Here is a 21,329-nt window from a genome sequence, read left to right as displayed (position 1 = left end):
AACTATTTATTTTGTATTGATTGGAGGAGTTATGAGATTGATCACTGTTCGTTATCTTCACCTTGCATGCAGATTTATTTCGATTTAAAAATATTGTCATTTAGTCTTTAAAAACCTCTAAAATGTGCCGGTAGAAAAAGGTCTTACGATAGTCAGTTGGAATTCCTCTGCTCACAAATTGTTCTTCTCTTGTTAGCTGACCAATTATTACACTCCTATGAATTATAATTTATTCAAAATGTTCTATATGAAAAGAAGCAATTTAGATATATCGACGCCGTATTATCCATAAAAAATGATAATTTTCAAAAATTGATTCAATATATCCCAGTGACTTCGAAATAAAAGACACAAAATAGTCGTCCACTTCTGCTTTATACTTAGATATTTTATTGAAAGTAGATATTAACAGCGAACCAACCACTCAACTTGATGATTCCATGTTCTCCATCGTCAACTTCCATATTTATGTTGCAATATTCCATTATCACCTGCATACTGTGTTTACATCTCTCAACTGGTTCGATAAGCCAGAACTTGTTCTGCGTATGGCCAGTTTTTAAATTGAGGCAGACTATTGACAAACAAGTTAGTGGTACAGGGGTTCAACAGTCTCCTTTAAAGTCAGTATTTCGAAAATTCTATGGTCGTTATAACGATCTAGTTTGCCAATACAACCTATCAGCGAATCAAATGCTGTCTGACATGTTTCATACCGATAGTTAGGCCGTTCTTGGCACACTGATTTTGGCTAAGGGTAACTATGTTTACCTGATCAAGATATAGGGCTCACGACTGATGTGATCGGTTGACAAGGGATGCTTTCTCCCCCAAACACCTGTTCCTACCTCTTGTGTGTCCAGAGGACCATGTTTGCCCAACTCCCTATTTCATATTGCTTGTAGGATTTATGATATTGATCACTATTCGTCATCCTCACCTTTCATCTATTAGGAATATCGTTTTCATTCATATATCGATTCGATACTATGAAACCGAAAAAAAGGACATTACAGAATCCCCACTTCTACGTCGCTCTGATATAGTTTATCAAAAAGAGATATCAACGTTAAACTAACAACTCAACTTTATGAGAAACGGGATGATTTCAGCTTCTTCATCCTTAACTTGCCATATCTTTACATCAATATTTCATTATTACAGCATATGGTGTTTATACCACGCAACTGATTGGATACGCAAGAGCTTGTTCTGAGTATGATAAGTTTTCAAATCGGACAGGCTACTGACAAACAGGTTGATGTTAATGGGGTTTCAACAGTCTCGTTTAAAGTCAGCATTTCACAAAGTCTGTGGTCGTTATAATGATCTAGTTTGCCAACGCAACCTACCATTGAGTCAGGTGCTGTCTGACGTGTTTCATACCGATATATAGGCCGTTCGTGGTACACTGATCTTCACTACGCATTACTCCGTTTACGTGATCAAGATGTAAGGCTCACGGTGGGTGTGACCAGCGGACAGGTGATACTTACTCCTCATAACGACCTGATCCGACCTTTGGTATACCAAGAAGTCCCTGCTTCCCAATTATCTATTTTGCATTCCGTATAGGAGTTCTGAGATTGAAGACCGTTCGTTATCTTCACCTTTCTTACAAAGGAATCCTTTTCGTTGTGTTCTGAATTAGACAGCTGTGCATAAAAATCAGATCTACATTCAAATTAACAAGGTATTTTAATTCAGTTGAATTCCAACGACCTATTCAAATGCCATGGGTACGTCGTAAGAATTTTAAAAAACCTAGTGAATCGCTGTTTCTCCTGTCAATGTACGATTCACAGTCAAAATGAGTAACAGTTAAAACGTGGTCTCGTAAAATGAAAAAAAATTAAAATATCTTATTAGGAATGAGATTTGTTTTAAACAGACATGAGAAAAATCATACTATGAAACAATAATCTGCATAGAATGTACAAATGAGCAATGCACGAGGAATAAAGTGTACTTTAGTATTCTTATGTTCCTGTTACGTGACATCGAAACACTCTTGTCATATTTATGTCTCCTTATGTGAAAATGAAGCAAACTATTTGCGTGTAAGTTGGTTATATTTTTCTCGTACACCCAGATGTTACAACACAGATAGACAACCATGGTGAACATTGCTGTTTGAAAATCCTTCCACAAGTGCCTCATGAAGAAAGATGTACTGGTCCTGAAATAATACAAGGAACATGTATATATATATATATATATATATATATATATATATATATCCTCCTTCAAATCTTTCTAAATCTTAAAATTAAAGCTCTAGCAAAAGATATTTGTCATAAAAAGAAAAAAGTCAACACCGGAGAATGTATGTTGGCATGGATCGTTCTGAGTACAGGAAAAGAGAAATTATCAGAATTTCATTATGACTTCAGATCCACGTGCCTAAACGGTCAATTATAATTAAGAATGATTAATTTTCCCTTCAACCCAGAGTCCCTACACCGCAATTGTGGTTTAAGTTTTCATTAAGGTATGTTTTGTCATGAAAAAATATTAACAACTGTGAATGAGAAGAATTAGACGTGAAGTGAGAAGTGGTGTAAATCAAATATGGATAATCAAAATTTCTTTTGATAAATGTACCTATTCAAAAAGCATCATCATCATCAAAACGTACGACCTTTCAACGCTCTATGTCATCAATAGTCACGATGAATTAAAAACGAGATATTTTGTCATCATAGACCGCTGTTTCCTTAATGAAACTGGAACACGGAAATATCAAAATCTTTGATCAGTCATCCTAAATATTACTTCGCTAAACTTTACTCTAATTTTATGCACATGTACTCTGAATTTGAGGTAAAAAGACCATGGAGTTGGTCGTGAACAATGTCGAAGAAGTCTTCCATCCAGTAGTGTCTTGGAACTTTCATGAACGCAAATTGTTCTCCTTTACTAATTGACCTCTTTTGCATTATTATGGGGTGTAATTTATCTTATTATACTTTCATGTAAAATACTCGAACCTGATTGGTCGAGAAGCATTTGGAAAAAACATATTGTTACCCTCTGAGAACAGAAAACACGCGCCCCCAGGGTGATAGTATCTAGCAACAGGTAACAGTACTTGACAACGGGTAATATTATTAAAAATTATCACATGCGTCAAATTTATGCGCGTACGGTTCGCCGTAGATTGCTAGACGACGTCGTTTGAGCATTTGTAATAAACGCGAGTACCCGCATCGAAATACGAAATATCGCATGACAGTGATTGATCAAACTTCAACGCATGTAAGTTTTTCTGCTTTCCAGTTTACATAACATTCAGTATAATAAAACAAATAGTGCATGTAGTTGAGGGTAACATTGACATTTTCACCACTCGTGAAACCATTGTCAACCTCGGCTACGCCTCGGTTGACAATGGTTTTCTCGGGGTGAAAATTTTCAATGTTACGCTTAACTACATGCAATATTTATATACTGTCCCTTTTCATGTCAACATTAATATTTATTGAAGAAAGACGCTAACGGCAAACTGACGACTCAACTTCATGATAAACAGGATTACTTCAGCTTGTTCGTTGTCATATTCCAATACAGGGTATAGACACAAATAGGTTTTAATTGGCTTCAAATCAGCGGTTTCAAAATTCAAAGCTCGTTGTAGTGATGTGATTTGCTTATAGAACCTATAATTGGGTTGACTGATCTCCAACGTGTTTCATGCCAACTGTTGTGTTGTTCTTTAGATGATGATGTTAGCTGGTAGAAACACAGAAATCATGGCGGTGTGACCTATCAGTAGGAGATATTCACTTCCCCATGGCCCATATGCCGACCTCTGGAGTTTTCTAGAGTTCATGTTTGCATTGTTGTAAAATTTGTTTTCGTTATAGTTTATATTAGATTGATCACTATTCGTTGTATCAACTCTTTTCTTTCAAACATGTACGACAAACAACACAGAAAGACACCCAGTGCATGAGGAAGACGGTGAATAGATACGGGTAGTGTGAAAGCACTTTAACTGAAGTGACTGGGTTAATCTAAACGTTGGGAATGTACTGCTAGGATACCCCGAAGCATGTGATATTGCCAACATATATATGGGCCTTACACACGTTTGCACAGATCCTCCGCGCTGCTGTCTTAAAGAAGCAATGTATCCCTTGACATCAATTGTCTGTTCTGCAGCGCCCTCTTCAAGGAGGTAATCAAATGAGATGAATGTTCCAGTTCTCCCAATTCCAGCGCTACAAGATCAAAGATAATTATATGATAACGTGATTCCTGGTATGAAGCTGTTTTTATAATGAACTACACTGTATAGAAGAATCTTATTTCAATGATAGGTAATACGTAATTCGTATACCTGCAATGAACAACTATCGGTCCATCAGATGTGATCAACCCATCTCTGACCAGACTACGGAGGTAAATAAGTGACGTCGGATCATCAGGAATGGAATTGTCTGGCCAGGTGGTGAAGTGAAACTGGGTCACTTTCCTCTCCTCTTCCTGCAGTGTAATTATGTACATGTATAGAGTGTTACATTTTAGAATGAATACAAGTACAGGTTAATGTAAGAAAGGGATATGTCCCACATGGCGATATGGAGATTGATTACAAGGTATGTTAACTGTAGCAGTTTTAACAAATGTCAAATGATGATTAAATTTCAATACACCTTGGTGTGTGGTGTAGAAAACAGAGGAAAGAAGCACCTGACAATGAACAACCATATATCTCAGCACGTAGTGGTCGTACACATCCACATTGTCCAGTCTTATGGTATATTGACCGATGTCCAGATCCGTGTCCGGCCAGTACTTAAGACACTTCATCTGAAACACGTAGACCGTAATGGTTTAAGACGGCAAACGGTTAGATTATTAGCGTGTTTAATTTAAAGAAAAACAATACACAGATATGTTTGAAAGGATCACTATCCAATTTGAGAAACATAAGTTGAGTTTGACCCATCTGCATTCAGATAAAATGATTTGAATTTAATCAGTATTATTCCTGTATATTGTAATGAAGTGTATGCGTACTGTATTCATTATCCAAGCATTGCTTATTGATATCAACTCATGTAAGCTTTACAGTTTTTATGAATGCCTATTTTAACAAAGTGCCTAACATAATGTTTGGGAGTTTTCATTAGTAACCAATTTCATATTCTGCTTTGTAAAACAGACCCTTCTAGAAGTGTGCTTTAATGTAAAACTTATACGGTACCAATTTTGATGCACCAGATGCATAATATAAACAGACTTTAGAATTTGTGGTTAAAACTGCAATGTTTAAATCATACCCTCACATTACTCTAAACTGTGCTAAACTGATTTGGGATTTCATATTTCAACGGTGTGATGAAAAGATTTATTCTTGTGACTGAATTCAGCTCAGCAGTAAACAAATAACGGATACTGCTTTATGGATATATATGATTGAAAGTTGGGATTTTTTATTGTAAACAAACGCTTTTCTTTAATTATGTTATTGATATTTTGCCAAATAACATACTAGTCTACGACATTTTCTTTCTGAATATTTGTTTGTTGTCTTTGATTAAGATTTTCTGCCATCCGGGTCATAGCTTAACCAATATAAAACGGCCAATCATTCAAATAGTCATTCTACCAATTCTAGAACAGTTACCCTGTCTCCTTCGTACAGGTTGGTCAGCATGACGATCCTTGTGACGTCATTCTGCCAGATCATCGTCCAGAAATCCTCTAACGTCTTCGGATTAAAAGGACCTATTTGTGTTTAAAGGTTTAGTGAATGATTCTTAATCAATTTTCATGAAACAACCACAAATATGTGAGTTTTCTTAAACATAGTTCTTATCCATCCAATAGCATTAAGGGTTAAATAATTAAATTGTTTGCATCAGTGACTCGTTTTTGTTTTTGAAAATGTAAATGTGTTTTCTATAATAGTTGGTCTACCTTGTGCGGCTATGTACGCTCGCTCTTTGTTGAAACCCTGAAAAAAAAATCATTGAAACTTGACCTCGGTTGGAAGATATACATTCCTTGTTTGTTTGATTGTTATGGTATTTAGCCCGTGGGGAATTCATTCAAGGAAGTATAACAAGTGGCCTCTAGTGCTGTTGTAGTTATCGGCCAATACAAACCCTAGGAATTCTTCATTCATATCATAGTATAAATGATGTCTAGTGATTTTGTGAGTATCGTGATGACATACTTACATGTATGTAAGATGCATTGACAAAGTCATCGTTCTCATTTGCATATGTTCTCATCAATTTCACGCGATTATAATCATCTGAAAAAGGATAATCAATAGAAATAATTTCTGATTGTTGCAAGTACATATGTAAAGACAGATATTACATATCACAGGAAGTCGAATAATTGTACATTACTGTAGCAAAGAGACAGATAAAATACATTGGGACAATCGGGTATCAAACCTCAAACCTTTGATCCAATCACTAAGCTACCAAGTCTGATGTTCATCCATCTGTCTGTTTATCTATCTATCTATCTATCTATCTATCTATCTATCTATCTATCTATATATATATATATATATATATATATATATATATATATCTATATATCTTTCTATCTATCTACATATCTATCTATCTATCTATCTATCTATCTATTTATTTATTTATCTATCTATTCATAAAAGCATTCTTCAAATCGAAGAAATTAATGAAAATGTTTTAGAAAAAACAACACAGAACTGTCATGCATGTCGTGAATGTTCTTAAAATGACATAACGAGTAAGAAAGGAGTACTTAACAAATTTCTGGTTTATAAACTGGAAACGTGAGAAGAAATGTCTGTGAGATTTGAACAAGTCTTAACACTAGAATGGCGAATACTTAAGAAAAGAATTTCAGTTCTGAAAATACACGAGGACATGAACTGGGGCGTTTTCCACCAGCATACTTCATGAAGCACGTTAGTGCTTCCTTTAAAGATTGCTTGCGAAAAACATTGCGATTCATACAAGATCTAATTTTAGAAAATCGAATCTATTTTTTAATAATCACAATGATCAAAGAAAACGTCAGAAACGCCGCACATGTCCTTAAGTGTGTACTCACACGGATAAATTCCTTTGTATCGGTTCCCTTTTCTGCTGGAAGCCTTCAGAGCATTGGAATATGACTCTAGTAGTCCAGTAGGAAGTTCCTATAATCAACCAGAAAGATGCAAATACATTAAATTCAGTATGATGGAAAAAGATCAGAGTTTATTTCATTCATTTAATGATACAATATACATGTACGACTTATTGAGTGTTGTACATGTTTTCATGAAGGGAAAATAGGTTTGTGTTTTTCTCATTATAAGAAAATATGCTATAAATGCTTTGTTGACTTAGTAAGTTCTTGATGAATAGGTAAAGTACTGAATTTATGATAAAACTGAATACAAACATCGAATTCTTTCTCCAGTATTCCGTTGCTTCTTTTTTCTGGTAATTCTCTGATGAACTGATCAACGGAGACCCTTTGTGACGTCAGATTACTGTACTCTACGGTGATGATTTCATCCTCAACATCGCCAACCTCGTTCTGGGGAATATCCTCTAGTTCGGATTCAGTTCTTGATTCTACTCGATGGAATTCCACGGAAAGACATTTTCCTCATTTGTTTTTACTTTTTGTGTTTTCGCTCTTAAAAGAACACAAATGGTAGGCAATTTACAAATTTTAATACAAGAAACAGCAATTCAGAATTATTATTCTATTTACGGTATATTCCTACATATTGCTGAGAAATATGTATTTGCACATCATCAACAGAGAACCCGCAAATCCATGTTCTCACGACTTGTCATCTACGATTCATTTCGTGATGTTAACTATTCTCGTAAAATAAGGAATCTTCAACAATGCACATTGCTCCATTAGGATTTGCAAATGTACTTAATTGTACAACCCATACTCATTATACAGCCGCAACATGATGGAGTCAGTTTAATCAACAATTAAATAGGTTGTCTATGGATATTTCTTTTTTTTTTTTCATTGTCAATGAAACATCAATTATTGAAATCGCTCGGTGATCTGTGAAAGGATTACCCTTTTTTAAAGAAGAAAACCACAGTAAAGACCAAAAACACAGCCAACACCACGAGAACAGATAGTAAAATGATGGATCGAGTCTGATCTCCACTGTTGGACCCAACATCTGAAGAAATAAGTTATTTCCATGTATTTTCACATTACTCATACAACATATACATTTCCAAATAATATCGACGTACAATACTGCATGCTGGATTGTAATACTATTCTTCAGCAAACAATTCACTGCATACTAATAGAGTATTGTCATGCTGGTTATAAGATGTTAGAGTATACCTTGTCTCACGTCAATTCCCTTAGTAATATATGTCTCTTCATCAGAGGCGATGTTGTGTGTAGTAATTTGCTTTTTCCAATCTAAAAATTACCAGTTTTTAGTATTTGTTTTTAAACTATATTATTTGACTAATATTTGTATAGTGAAAACCGCAGGGGTGTGGATCCGTTGAAAGTATAGGATCAAAAGGCATGGAAGTTTACAATATTCATTTACGAAACCGTACATGAACTGAATGCTCAATGAAACCAAATACTATAAATTGTAGCAAAAAGTCCTATACATCTTGAAGATTTGTAATTTTTAGCCGAGTTGCAACGAATTTGAACTCGGCTATGGGTTTGGTGATGCGGACCGGCGGGCGGATGGGCGGTTGGGCGTCAACAAATGGTTTCTGGATCATAACTCGAAAAGTTTACAATCTAATCAAAAAGTGTATATCCGAATCAAATGAAACTTTGATATATTGTTGGGTACCAGGAAAGAACGACTCCTATTCATTATGGAGAAAAATGGTCAAAGGTCGAGGTCACAGTGACCGAATATAGAATGAAAATTTCAGAAATATTTAGTTTCCGGATGATAACTCAGGAAGGTTAAATCTGAATCAAATGATACTTAAAACTATTGTTATGTACCAGGTAATGAAGACCCCTATTTATTTTAGATAAAATAGGTCAAAGGTCAAGGTCACAATGACCGAAAATAGATTTAACCCCCCCCCCCAAAATTCAGAATAACTCGAAAATTTTTAATTTGAATGAAATGAAACTTGGATATATTGTTGGACACCAGCAAAGTAAGGCCCCTATTTTGGAGAAAAAAGTCAAAGGTCAAGGTCACAGTGACAAAGGTCAAGGTCATAGTGACTGAAAATAGATTGAAAACTTTAGACAAATATGGTTTCTGAACAGTAACTCGAAAAGTTTAAAACTAAAATTAGTTCTTCAAAATTATAAATATGCCACATCATTCCTGACTTTACAATGTATCCCATGCAACTCGGCTCATGCACCCCTGGGTGCATATATTGATTTTTATTTCAAAAATTGTCTATAGAACGCATGTTCAATGTAACCTAATGAAATATGTTATCATAGTTGCTTTCATTATTAACACAAATTGGAACTAGCTTCTCAAATATGAATTCATTTTATATAATTAAGCATGTGAACAAGTGAATATAACGAACAGTGATCAATCTCATCAATCCTATAAAAGAATCAAAATAAGAAATGGCCAAGGAGTAAGCCTTCTTCTCTGTTGACGAGTTATGTCCACCTTAAGTCCTTTATCGTAGTCAGGTAAACAGATTAACCCGTAGTCAAATTCAATATAGAGGAAGGCCTAACAATTGCTGTAAAGGTAAATATAACAAACAGTAATAAATCATATATATCCTACTGTTATGGGTCCGAATAAACGCTCTGAATAGAATAAATTAATCACAAATATACTCAAAAATTTAAACAATTTATTTCAAATTATTGAAAACAAAATATATAAATAACAATTTACTAACTTACAATATACATACATTATCAGTGTTCAATGCTGGTTAAATGTCGAGCTGAATTTCCGCACAAAACTGTCGTAATTCGGCTGTCAAGTCCAACCAAAGAAATCACCAGATGTAGCTTAATATATCCTAATCGAGTGTCTAATACCGCACAATGTACTTATGTATGCTAAAATAACGTTTCCAGAGGTGTTATTTTTACGACGTCAATAAAAAGAGTTATGTCAAAACAAGTGTTACCGTCATTTTTATATTTAACTGACAAGCATCAGGTGTCAATTAAGTACGAATTTAGTACACAACACCTCCTAAAAAGTTCGAATGACATGATTCTCCACAATTCAAAACCTGAATGGATATACACAAGCACATCAAATCAAAGCAACAAAACAAAACAAAAACATAGTACACTCATGACACGCTTGATAAGGTATCTGTAATAACATTGTCTTTGCCTTTGATATGTCTAATATCAATATGATACTCGTGCAACAATAAACTCCATCTCGTGACTCAAAAATTTACTACACGCTAACAGGGTGATATCAGGCTGATTATTAAATATTAGAACATACCTTGTATGACGTCCATCTCCTGAGTAATAGTTGTGTCTTCGCCAGACGCTGATTGGTGTGTAACCATTTCTGTTTTCCAATTTTCACATATACCTGTCCCCTGGTCACACATCGAGTTCAAACAGTTTGCTGGGCATGTGTGCTGACAGAAATCCCCGTAGAACGGCCCATGACATTGGTAACATACACCAGTTATAGGACTACAGGATATACACTCTGCTTTGCATTTAGCGCAGTCTGGTCCGTAGTGGTTTTCAGGACAAACTAAAAGGATATTTTCATCACAGTAACACAAACAATAATTTGATAGGCTTTATGTTTTTGATCTGCTCCTTCATACATTTTCGTAAAATAATTGTAAATAGAATAATAGAATTTTATCTCTAATAATCAACACGGTTTTTCAGAGATCATTTTGCTACTATTATTTGCTATAAACTAGCGAAATATATTTTATTGTTGTGCCAAGATATGCTTTGTATAATTTCAATTGATGTCAAATTGAAAGGTCTCTTGAATTTCCCATTAATTATTTAGATCGATGAATATGATAGAGGAGAACATCAAAGATATATCGCTAAAGAAGTTTTGACGGATGTAATTATGTAATTATATTTACTTATGGGGTACACCTCAAAAATCCTCATTGATGTATCATCTCTTCGTTTTATTACAATTGTATCCCCTGTCATTTCTCTGTAGCATTCCAAAGCTTTGTTGTTTCTCTTTAAGTAATTTGGTCCAGTAAAACTGAAATTCCGACACAATGTGGACGGATTGGTTGTTTGGCCACCATCTTTAACGTATACGTCATAATTCCCTGATATAAGAGATCATTTTTCAAATCAATACGATACCATACATTGAAGAGTGTAGTGTAGGTTTTACTGATGACATTATAATCAACAACGTTAGGCTAATAAAAAGAATGAATTTTTGTAAACTATAGCTCAGATCTTTATGACGACAATGACTAAATTATTCCTTTAATAGGCATAATGGAAATAGTTCCTGACATAAAAATTATCAGACTACATACACATCTTTATATTACATGGGATGCTTACTCCTCCTAGGCACCAGATCCCACCTCTGGTATACCCAGGTGTCCGTGTTTGCCCAACTCTCTGTTTTGTATTCCTTATAGGAGTTATGAAATTGATCACTGTTCCTTATCTTTGCCCTTTATTTGGTACGTTGTTTTACCATGACAAAAAATAATTACAGATCAAGTCTTTTTGCTCAGTTATGACCCTCAAACTTAGAAAATTAACTCACATATTCGGTTTTCCGCACATTTTTCTTCATGCTTGGATATTTTCATTTTATATTTAGGGGTTCCAACAGTCTCGCTTAAAATCAGCATTTCGCAAATTGTATGGTCGTTATTGCGATCCAGTTTGCCATTACAACATATCATTGACTGAAATGCTGTCTGACGTTTTTCATGCCGATTGTTAGGCCTTACTTGGCACACTGATTTCGACTACGGATAACTCCATTTATCTTATCAAGATATAGGGCTCACGGCGGATGTGACCGGTCGACAGGGGATGCTTACTCCTCCTAGGCACCTGATCCCACATCTGGTGTGTACAGGGGTCCGTGTTTGCCCAACCATCTTTTTCATATTGTTAATAGGAGTTATGAAATTGATCACTGTTCGTTATTTTCACCTTTCATCATACCACATTATCAAGCTGTATGCTTTACGATGGATCTATCAAAATTGCTCACTCTTCCTATGTACCTGATCCCATCTCTGATATATGCAGGGGTCCATGTGTGTCCTACTTTAACTTTGGTTTCTTTCTGGTATTTATGAGGTTGATCTAAGTTCTTCACTCTGCAGTGAGCTTACCTATTTTCACATTTTTCATTATATTATATTCTGAAAATGTTTATCCTTTTAATTAATCAAACACACCTTGTGAAATCAAGAAGTTGATATTTAATCAAATTGATATATTTCAAATTCACTTTATGGACAGGTGAAGATAACGAACAGTGGTCATTTTATAAATCCAACAAAGAATACAAAATCAAGAGTTGGGCAAACGCAAACCCCTGTACATTACAAAAGGTGGGATCAGGTGCCTAGGAGAAGTAAACATCCCCTGTCGACCGGATACACCTGCCTTGAGCCCTCTTGTTGAGGTAAACTAAGTAATCCGTAGTAAAAAGATTAGTGTGTAAGAAACGGCCTTATATTTGGTATGAACCACGCCAGACAGCATTTGACCCAATGACAGGTTTGATTGGTAAACTATATCGTTAAAATGACCATAGAAGTTTCAAAATGCTGACTTTAAACGAGACTGATGACACTGTTGTGTCATGAACTTGTTTGTCAGTATCCTGATATAGAATGATATTTAACGATGATAATGAATGATAGGTCACTAATAGCTACAGCGATAATATTATCCCTAGATATAACGAGTGGTGATCAATCTCAAGTAAGATCGGAAAAGGATATTAGGGTAAACATGGATCCCGGAAACACCAGATGTGTGATCAGGTGCCTAGGTGTTGACCGGTCACATGCGCCGTGAATATTATCGGTATTGATCTTGTTAAATCATAATGACTTATCAAAAATATACCTCCTCTGATTGATACGAGTATCCATTTCATCAGATAGTTTTTATCCAGTTTCAGGAACCAAGATGCCTGGTCATCTTCGTTTGAATTGTAATATGTGACTATGTCCCCATCTAAGGCTTTGGAAATTGGTTCCAAAAAATCCGTATGATTTAGTATCATTGTTTTACTTAAACGAGAAAATCCTAAATGAAGATGGGAAGATAATGAAGCATAAGGAAATAAAATTTACGCTTTTTGTCATTGAATTTATGAAGTATTCGTTATCATTTAGACAATATATATCAATCAAAACGTTCGTTAATATTATGATAAAATCATGATTTATGTAGAGATAGTAAGAAGAAAAAATGAATGATACACATAGAGGATGGTATCTCTACGTAAATTAGGATTCTATCCCTCCATATTTACCGAAAGGTTTAACTTCAAATAGTTTCAATGGTCCATTTCCTATTTGACGAATAATAATTCTATTCCCCTTCCCAGTGACAACATTAGGATATTCACATGTCATCAATTGTTGATATGATTTTCGATTACTTCCTTCTGGTATACACATATGCTTCGAAGACTGTATACCATTACTATGTACAACATACATTTGATATTCCGCTTTAGAAAATAGAAAAAAAAACCTATATAATCTTAGAACGATATATTGATTGAATAATACTGGCGAAATGGAGAAAAAGTATGAAATTGTTATTACCAGTACCAACGATGACAAAGAAATATTTAATGATATCAGTGTTTTCCAGTTCAACAGACCACGACTGGTTAATCCTATCATTGGTCAGAGAGAAGGTATTAATGTCTTCATCGCATCCAATATTGGCATTAAAAGATCCGTTGGTAGACGACTGCTGAGCTTCTTTACACACAAATGATGGCGAGGATCCTAAATATGTATGAAAGAACTGAAATTGTGCTTGAGAATTGTAAAGTATGGTGCAAATAGTTGGGAATATATACCAGAGACCATGGAAATTAACACTGTAAAATTTCGGTTATAGAGATGAGAGATATCCCCAGTCTTCACGATGAATGATCGCAATATGTCTATTAAAACGATATGTCGAGAAATGCGATCGTTAAAAAAGAAAGAAAAACGTTTCCAACCAAGCTTTCTGTAAAACCTTGAAATATAAAAGTACAATTCGCTTTACACATTACCCTAAACCAAAGAGGATTTGCATTGGATAAGTAAGTGTCAGTTGTCATTTAAATTAAATGTGCAAGGTCTAGCAAGTGGAAAACGAATTAATTTCCTGTTAAAATGTATGCATTTCTGTTATTGACCCAATACTTCGTTTGGTTTTCTTACGACTTTCACAAACAAAATAATAAAGCATTTCTGTGCATCATGAAATAAATTGTTTCCATTGGCTTTTTCACATTTTTTATATCTACCGTATTCATACTAGGCTCTTTCTTTTTGGAAAGTTATCGGAGATGAATTGACTAAACTGATTTGAAGATGATTACTTACCTAGTAATCCATTGAGGAAAGTTACATAGAAATATATAATCCATAAGTAGTAGAGCTTAAAAGTCAACATGATTTTCGTGATACTCACACACAACCATAAAATGAAATGAAATATTGAACGGCATCGGCATTTCCTCAGGAAAGAAAACTTTTGATACGCGCGATTATGAAGGAATATTTCCCCTTATTTTCTAATGACACTTTGATAATGCTAATCAAACTTCCGTCCGCCTCAAAATTTCATTACTGATATAAATTCAAAGTACTTTAATTTTCCTGTTCTAATCCATCATTAACAGCTGAAGATAAGGAATAGTGATAAACCCATAACTCATAAATGGAATATAAAACTAAGAGTAGGGAAAACGCGGATTCTAGATATGCCATAGCTGTATGAAACATACAATTGTTCTTTAGGCATTGATAAATTAAAATAGAAAATTCAAAGATATGAAAATTGACAGTAGGTATATAATATACTTTTGAATTTGTTGAATGAAAACTCAAATACGTGTCTATCTCATATGAGATTGATCACTTTCCCATACACAAATATGACGCATACATGAAGTTAAGAAATTTAAATTCAGATGGCTAGGAGGAGTCACCATCCCCTTTCAATCGCTTACACCCGCCGTAAGTCCCATATCTTGATTAGATAAATGGAGTAATCCGTAGTTAAAACTGATAAAGTATCTCGTATAATCTTGGTTTAATTCCACATCTGGTCATTGAACATATACTCTAAGTTTCCATTCAAAGACGAAATCATTCAATTCAAATACATTTGATATCCCAGACAAGGGGATGCATGTATATCAGATACTATACCTACCTGTATACTGGATTCAAAAACTTCACAAAACCTCACAGGATCCAGTGACTGTTCTACCGAGCCCATATATTTACTTTATCAGTAATAAGACGTTATAGATGTTTTCATCAACGGAGTCCACTGTGGTCAAATACTTCTAATTTATAATGTAAAAAATTTGTACTTTGAAGATAATTGGATAATTATGAAATGTGTAATGATATGAGTAGTGTTCATACAGATAACGTAAACTAAGGTAATTATGAGGTGGAAATTTAGTGTCAAAGAGAACCAAATTGGAAGCGTGAAGATCATGGACAGCAATCACACCAATTCTATAGATTACACAAATTCTTACAACATTAATATAGCTCTATTTTAAATCAATTTCGCATTAATTTCAAATTTTGTAATCGTACTGATACTCCAACCGCCCTTTCAAAAGCCGTATTTTTACAAAATCATGCTTCACGTTTTGCTATAGACACATTTGATATACCAGTATATGAGTGGATGAATATAAGTTACGTACCTACATGTATAATAGATTTCCAAACTTCACAAGAACCGATACCATTACAATGATATATTTCTGGATCCATTAAATATAAAACTTATACGGTACCAATTTCGATGCACCAGATGCGCATTTCGACAAATAATGTCTCTTTAGTGATGCGCAAGTCCAAATTTAGGAAATTCGATATAACAATAAACTTGTAAGAGCTAAAAGGAGAACTAGAGTGCCAAAACTGGAGCCAAATTCGTCCAAGGATAAGAGCTATGCATGAGGGAGATAATCCTTAATTTTGAAATGAATTTCTAAATTTTATAACAGCAATTAAATATACATCCGTATGTTCAAGCTAGTAACGAGGTACTTAGCTAATGGGCTGTAGATACCCTTGGGAACTAACAGTCCATCAGCAGAGGCCTAGACCTAGGGGTCGTAATGTAAAACTTATACGGTACCAATTTTGATGCACCAGATGTTCAAGCAAACCCCTATTTCTGCTCCTGACGATAATGTTAACAGCTATGATGGAGAAACGTCAAATGTACTGTTCCAAACATATAACAGAAGTGGTGTTAATCATATTACGATTTTAAAACATTCTAAAGAAATTTTAGCAAATTTGAAATCGAAAAATCAACAACATAGAAACGTATTAATATTTAACACTTTACATGACTATCCCTCACGATAGAGTAAAGACTAGTCTTTTTAATATCATAGACAGTTACTTCCTCAAATAAGTGGAAAAAGGAAATATTCATATCTAGTGATCAGACATCCAAAAACTACTTTGTTAAACACTACTTTGATTTACACACAGGTACTATGAAGTTGAAACAAAGAATATGCTGGCGTTCTCTATTGACAACATCTTCGTAGTCATTGGTGATCAGGTCTTCCGATAATGAGTTGGAATTCCCCTGGCCACGAATTTTGCTTCTTTTGTTACCTGGCCATTTTTAATACTCCTATGAAGCAGCATTCATTCAAAAGGTTCGACGTGAAAGGAAATAATCTCTTGCTGTTGCCTTCAATTCGACATTTAGATATACATGTATCTACTACATATTATCCCTTAGAAATGATAATTTTCATTGAAATGTTGATTCAATATATCCCAGTGACCTCGAAATAAAGGACACCACAGAGTCGTCCACTTCTGCTTTATACTTGGACATGTTAATGAAATAAGATATTAACAGCAAACTACTCACTCAACTTGATAACAAATGGGATGACTTCAGCGTGTCCATCGTCAACTTCCATATTTATGTAGCAATATGCTATTATCACCTGCATATTGTGTTTATATCTCTCAACTAGCTCTATAAGGCAGAACTTGTTCTGCGTATGACCAGTTGTTAAATTGAGGCAGACTACTTACAAACAAATTAATGGTACAGGGGTTCAACAGTCTCCTTTAAAGTCAGCATTTCGAACATTCTATGGTCGTTATAACGATCTAGTTTGCCAATACAACCTATCAAATACTGTCTGACGTGTTTCATACGGATAGTTAGGCCGTTCTTAGCACACTCAATTTGACTAAGAATAACTACGTTTAAATGATCAAGATATAGGGCTCACGGCGGATGTGATCGGTTGACAGGGGATGCTTACACTCCCAAGCACCTGATCCCACCTCTGGTGTGTCCAGGGGTCCGTGTTTGCCCAACTGTCTGTTTTGTATTGCTTGTAGGAGTTGTGAGATTGATCACTGTTCGTTATCTTCACCTTGCATTGATCACTATTCGTCATCCTCACCTTTCATCTACACATCATATATATATATATATATATATATATATATATATATATATATATATATATCCAATAATAAAAGTCAAGAAACACAAAACTCGAATAACATTTCACTGTTAGCGCTTTCGGCTTTAATGCCTCTTCAGACATTTTATAACTGTCTGAAGAGGCATTAAAGCCGAAAGCGCTAACAGTGAAATGTTATTCGAGTTTTGTGTTTCTTGACTTTTATTATTGGATGTAATTACTGTATCAAATACCTAATTCTTTATTTACAAACTATATATATATATATATATACCATTTTCATTCATACATCGATTTTATACTATGAAACCAAAAAAAAAAAAAAAAGACACTACAGAATCCCCACTTCTACATCGCTCTCATATAGTTGATTGAAAATAGGTATCAACGGTAAACTAACAACTCAACTTGATGAGAAACGGAATGATTTCAGCTTCTTCATCTTTAACTTGCCATATCTTTATAGCAATATTTCATTATTATGACATATGGTGTTTATACCACGCAACTGATTCGATACGTAAGAGCTTGTTTTGCGTATGATAACTTTTCAAATCGGACAGGCTAATGACAAACAAGTTGATGTTAATGGGATTTTAACAGTCCCGTTTAAAGTCAGCATTTACAATGATCTAGTTTGCCAATGCAACCTCTCATTGGGTCAGATGTTGTCTGACGTGTTTCATACTGATAGTTAGGCCGTTCGTGGCACACTGATCTTCACTACGGATTAATCCGTTTACGTGATCAAGATGTAAGGCTCACGGTGGGTGTTACCAGTGGACAGGTGATACTTACTCCTCATAACGACCTCATCCGACCTCAGGTTTACTAATAGGTCCGTGCTTCCCAACTATCTATTTTGTATTTCTTATAGGAGTTATGAGTTTGAATACCATTCGTTATCTTCACCTTTCTTAAAACGGAATGCTTTTAGTTTAAGCATTCAGAATTGGACAGCTGTGTATAATAATCAGTAACAAGGTATTTTCGATTCAGTTGAATTCCAACGATCTATTCAAATGCCATGGGTGTGTCGTAAGAATGTAAAAAAAAAACCCCAACAACTAGTGAATCCCTATTCTTTATGTCAATGTATGACGCACAGTCAAAATGAGTAACAAGTAAAACGTGGTCTCGTAAAGAAAAATTTAAAATATCTGATTAGGAATGAGATTTTTTTTTAAATAAGACATGAAGAAAATCATACTTTGAAACAATAATCTGCATAGAATATACAAATGAACAATGCACGACGGAATGAAGTGTACTTTGGTATTCTTATGTTCCTGTTACGTGACATCGAAACACTCTTGTCATATTGATGTCTCCTTATGTGAAAATGAAGCAAACTATTTGTGTGTAAGTATGTTATATTTTTCTCATATACCCATATGTTACAACACAGATAGACAACCATGGTGAACATTGCTGTTTGACATTCCTTCCATAAGTGCCTCATGAAGAAAGATGTACTGGTCCTGAAATAATACAAGCAACATGTTTAATATATATATATCCTACTTCAAATTTTTCTAAATCTCAAAATTAATGCTCTAGCAAAATATATTTGTCATAAAAAGGAAAACGTCAACACCGGAAAATGTATGTTGGCCTGGACCTTTCTGAGTACAGGAAAAGAGAAATTATCAGAATTTCATTATGAAAGTGGAACACGGAAATACTAAAATCTTTGATCGGTCATCCTAAATATTACTTCGCTAAACTTTACTCTGATTTTACGCACATATACTCTGAAATCGATGTAAAAAGATAATGGAGTTGCTCATAAACGATTTCGAAGAAGTCTTCCATTCAGCAGTGTTTTGTAACTTTCATGAACATCAATTGTGCTCCTTTACTAATTGACCTCTTTTGCATTATTATGGGGCATATTTTATCTTCTCATTTTCATTTCAATATTTATTTAACAAAGACGCAAAAGGTAAACTGACTACTCAACTTCATGATAAACAGGATTACTTCAGCTTGTTCAGCATCATATTCCAATACAGGGTATAGACACAAATAAGTTTTAATGTGCTTCAAATCAGCGGTTTGAAAACTCAAAACTCGTTGTAATGATGTTATTTGCTGATACAAACTATCGTTGGGTTGAATAATCGCCAAAGTCTTTCACGCCAATTGTTGTGTCGTGGCTTACATGCTGATGTTAGCTGATTGAAATATAGGAATCATGGCGGTGTGACCTATCAGTAGGAGATAATCACTCCCCCCTGGGCCCAGAGTCGACCTCTGGAGTTTTCTGGAGTTCATGTTTGCATTCTTGTAAACTTTGTTTTCGTTATAGATTATATGAGATTGATCACTGTTCTTTGTATTAACTCTTTTCTTTCAAATATGTACGACAAACAACACACAGAGACGCGCAATACATGACGGAAGACGGCAAATAGATACGGGTAGTGTGAAAGCACACTGACTGAAGTGACCATACTAATCTGAACGTTGGTAATGGTACTGCTAGGATACCCTGAAGCATGTGATATTGTCAACATATATATGGGCCTTACACAAGTTTGCACAGATCCTCCGCGCTGCTGTCTTAAAGAAGCAATGTACCCCTTGACATCAACTGTCTGTTCTGCAGCGCCCTCTTCCAGGAGGTAATCAAATGATATGAATGTTCCAGTTCTCCCAATTCCAGCACTACAAGATCAAAGATAATGATATGATAAGGTGTTCCCTGATATGAAGCTGTTTTATATAATGAACTACACTGTACGTAAGAATCTTATTTCAATGATAGGTAACACCTAACTCGTATACCTGCAATGAACGACTATCGGTCCATCAGATGTGGTCAATCCATTTCTGGCCAGGTGGTGAAGTGAAACTGGGTCACTTTCTTCTCCTCTTCCTGCATTGTAATTATGTACATGTATAGAATGTAACATTTTAGAATGAATACAAGTACAGGTTAATGTTAGAAAGGGATATACTCCACATGACGATATGGATATTAATTATAAGGTATGCTAACTGTAGCAGTTTTAACAAATGTCAAAGAATGATTAAAGTTCAATAGACATTTTTGTGTGATGTAGAAAACAGAAGACATAAGCACCTGACAATGAACAACCATATATCTCAGCACGTAGTGGTCGTACACATCCACATTGTCCAGTCTTATGGTGTATTGACCGATGTCCAGATCCGTGTCCGGCCAGTACTTCAGACACTTCATCTGAAACACGTAGACCTCAATGGTTTAAGAGAGCAAACGGTTAGATTATTAGAGTGTTTGATTTAAAGAAAAACAATACACAGATATGTTTGATATGGATACTATCCAATTTCAGAGACATAACTTGAGTTTTACCTATCTGCATTCGGATAAAATGATTTAAATTTAATCAGTATTTTCCCTGTCTATTGTAATGAAGTGCATGCTTACTGTAGTCATTATCCAATCATTGCTTATTGATATCAACTCATGAATGTTTTTATGAATGGCTATTTTAACAAAGTGACTAACGAAATATTTGGGAGCTTTCATTAGTAACCAATTTCATATTCTGCTTTGTAAAACAGACCCTTCTAGATTTGCTCTTCAATATAAACAGACTGTATAATTTGTAGTTAGAACCGCAATGTTTAAATTAAAACCTCACATTACTCTAAACTGTACTAAACTGATTTGGGATTTCATATTTCAACGGTGCCA

At 34.7% G+C, this 21,329-nt stretch overlaps 2 protein-coding genes across 2 annotated transcripts; both read right to left on the bottom strand.

The window, feature by feature from the left end:
* Positions 1-1,832: 1,832 nt before the first annotated feature.
* Positions 1,833-7,805, bottom strand: LOC130048662 (receptor-type tyrosine-protein phosphatase alpha-like). The gene is made up of 10 exons (XM_056145671.1): positions 7,796-7,805; positions 7,402-7,610; positions 7,066-7,153; positions 6,192-6,268; positions 5,929-5,965; positions 5,636-5,736; positions 4,696-4,815; positions 4,343-4,488; positions 4,088-4,223; positions 1,833-2,179 (listed from the first exon to the last, which is right to left on the bottom strand). The coding sequence occupies exons 1-10, from the start codon at positions 7,803-7,805 to the stop codon at positions 2,096-2,098; spliced, it is 1,008 nt and encodes a 335-aa protein (XP_056001646.1). The 3' UTR covers positions 1,833-2,095.
* Positions 7,666-14,675, bottom strand: LOC130048085 (uncharacterized). Its single transcript, XM_056144237.1, has 8 exons — positions 14,523-14,675; positions 13,743-13,931; positions 13,445-13,645; positions 13,033-13,215; positions 11,046-11,246; positions 10,427-10,690; positions 8,332-8,412; positions 7,666-8,158 (listed from the first exon to the last, which is right to left on the bottom strand). The coding sequence occupies exons 1-8, from the start codon at positions 14,590-14,592 to the stop codon at positions 8,046-8,048; spliced, it is 1,302 nt and encodes a 433-aa protein (XP_056000212.1). The 5' UTR covers positions 14,593-14,675; the 3' UTR covers positions 7,666-8,045.
* Positions 14,676-21,329: the final 6,654 nt, after the last annotated feature.

Source organism: Ostrea edulis, chromosome 7 (genome assembly GCF_947568905.1).
Source record: "Ostrea edulis chromosome 7, xbOstEdul1.1, whole genome shotgun sequence".
NCBI lineage: Eukaryota > Metazoa > Mollusca > Bivalvia > Ostreida > Ostreidae > Ostrea > Ostrea edulis.
Note: the sequence above shows the minus strand (reverse complement) of the source record. Positions and strands in the feature narration are given on the sequence as shown.

Bases quoted from the DNA above. Each gene is read 5' to 3' on its own strand.
- LOC130048085 (XM_056144237.1), bottom strand. From the start codon at position 14,592: ATGTTGACTTTTAAGCTCTACTACTTATGGATTATATATTTCTATGTA. The intron at 11,247-13,032 runs GTATATTTTTGA...CTCTTATATCAG, and splicing joins ACTCGTATCAATCAGAGGAG to GGAATTATGACGTATACGTT. The intron at 10,691-11,045 runs GTAAATATAATT...ATATCCTTTTAG, and splicing joins TTTTGAGGTGTACCCCATAA to TTTGTCCTGAAAACCACTAC.
- LOC130048662 (XM_056145671.1), bottom strand. The intron at 6,269-7,065 runs GTGAGTACACAC...ATCCTTTTTCAG, and splicing joins ATACAAAGGAATTTATCCGT to ATGATTATAATCGCGTGAAA. The intron at 5,966-6,191 runs GTAAGTATGTCA...TTTTTTTTTCAG, and splicing joins TCAATGCATCTTACATACAT to GGTTTCAACAAAGAGCGAGC.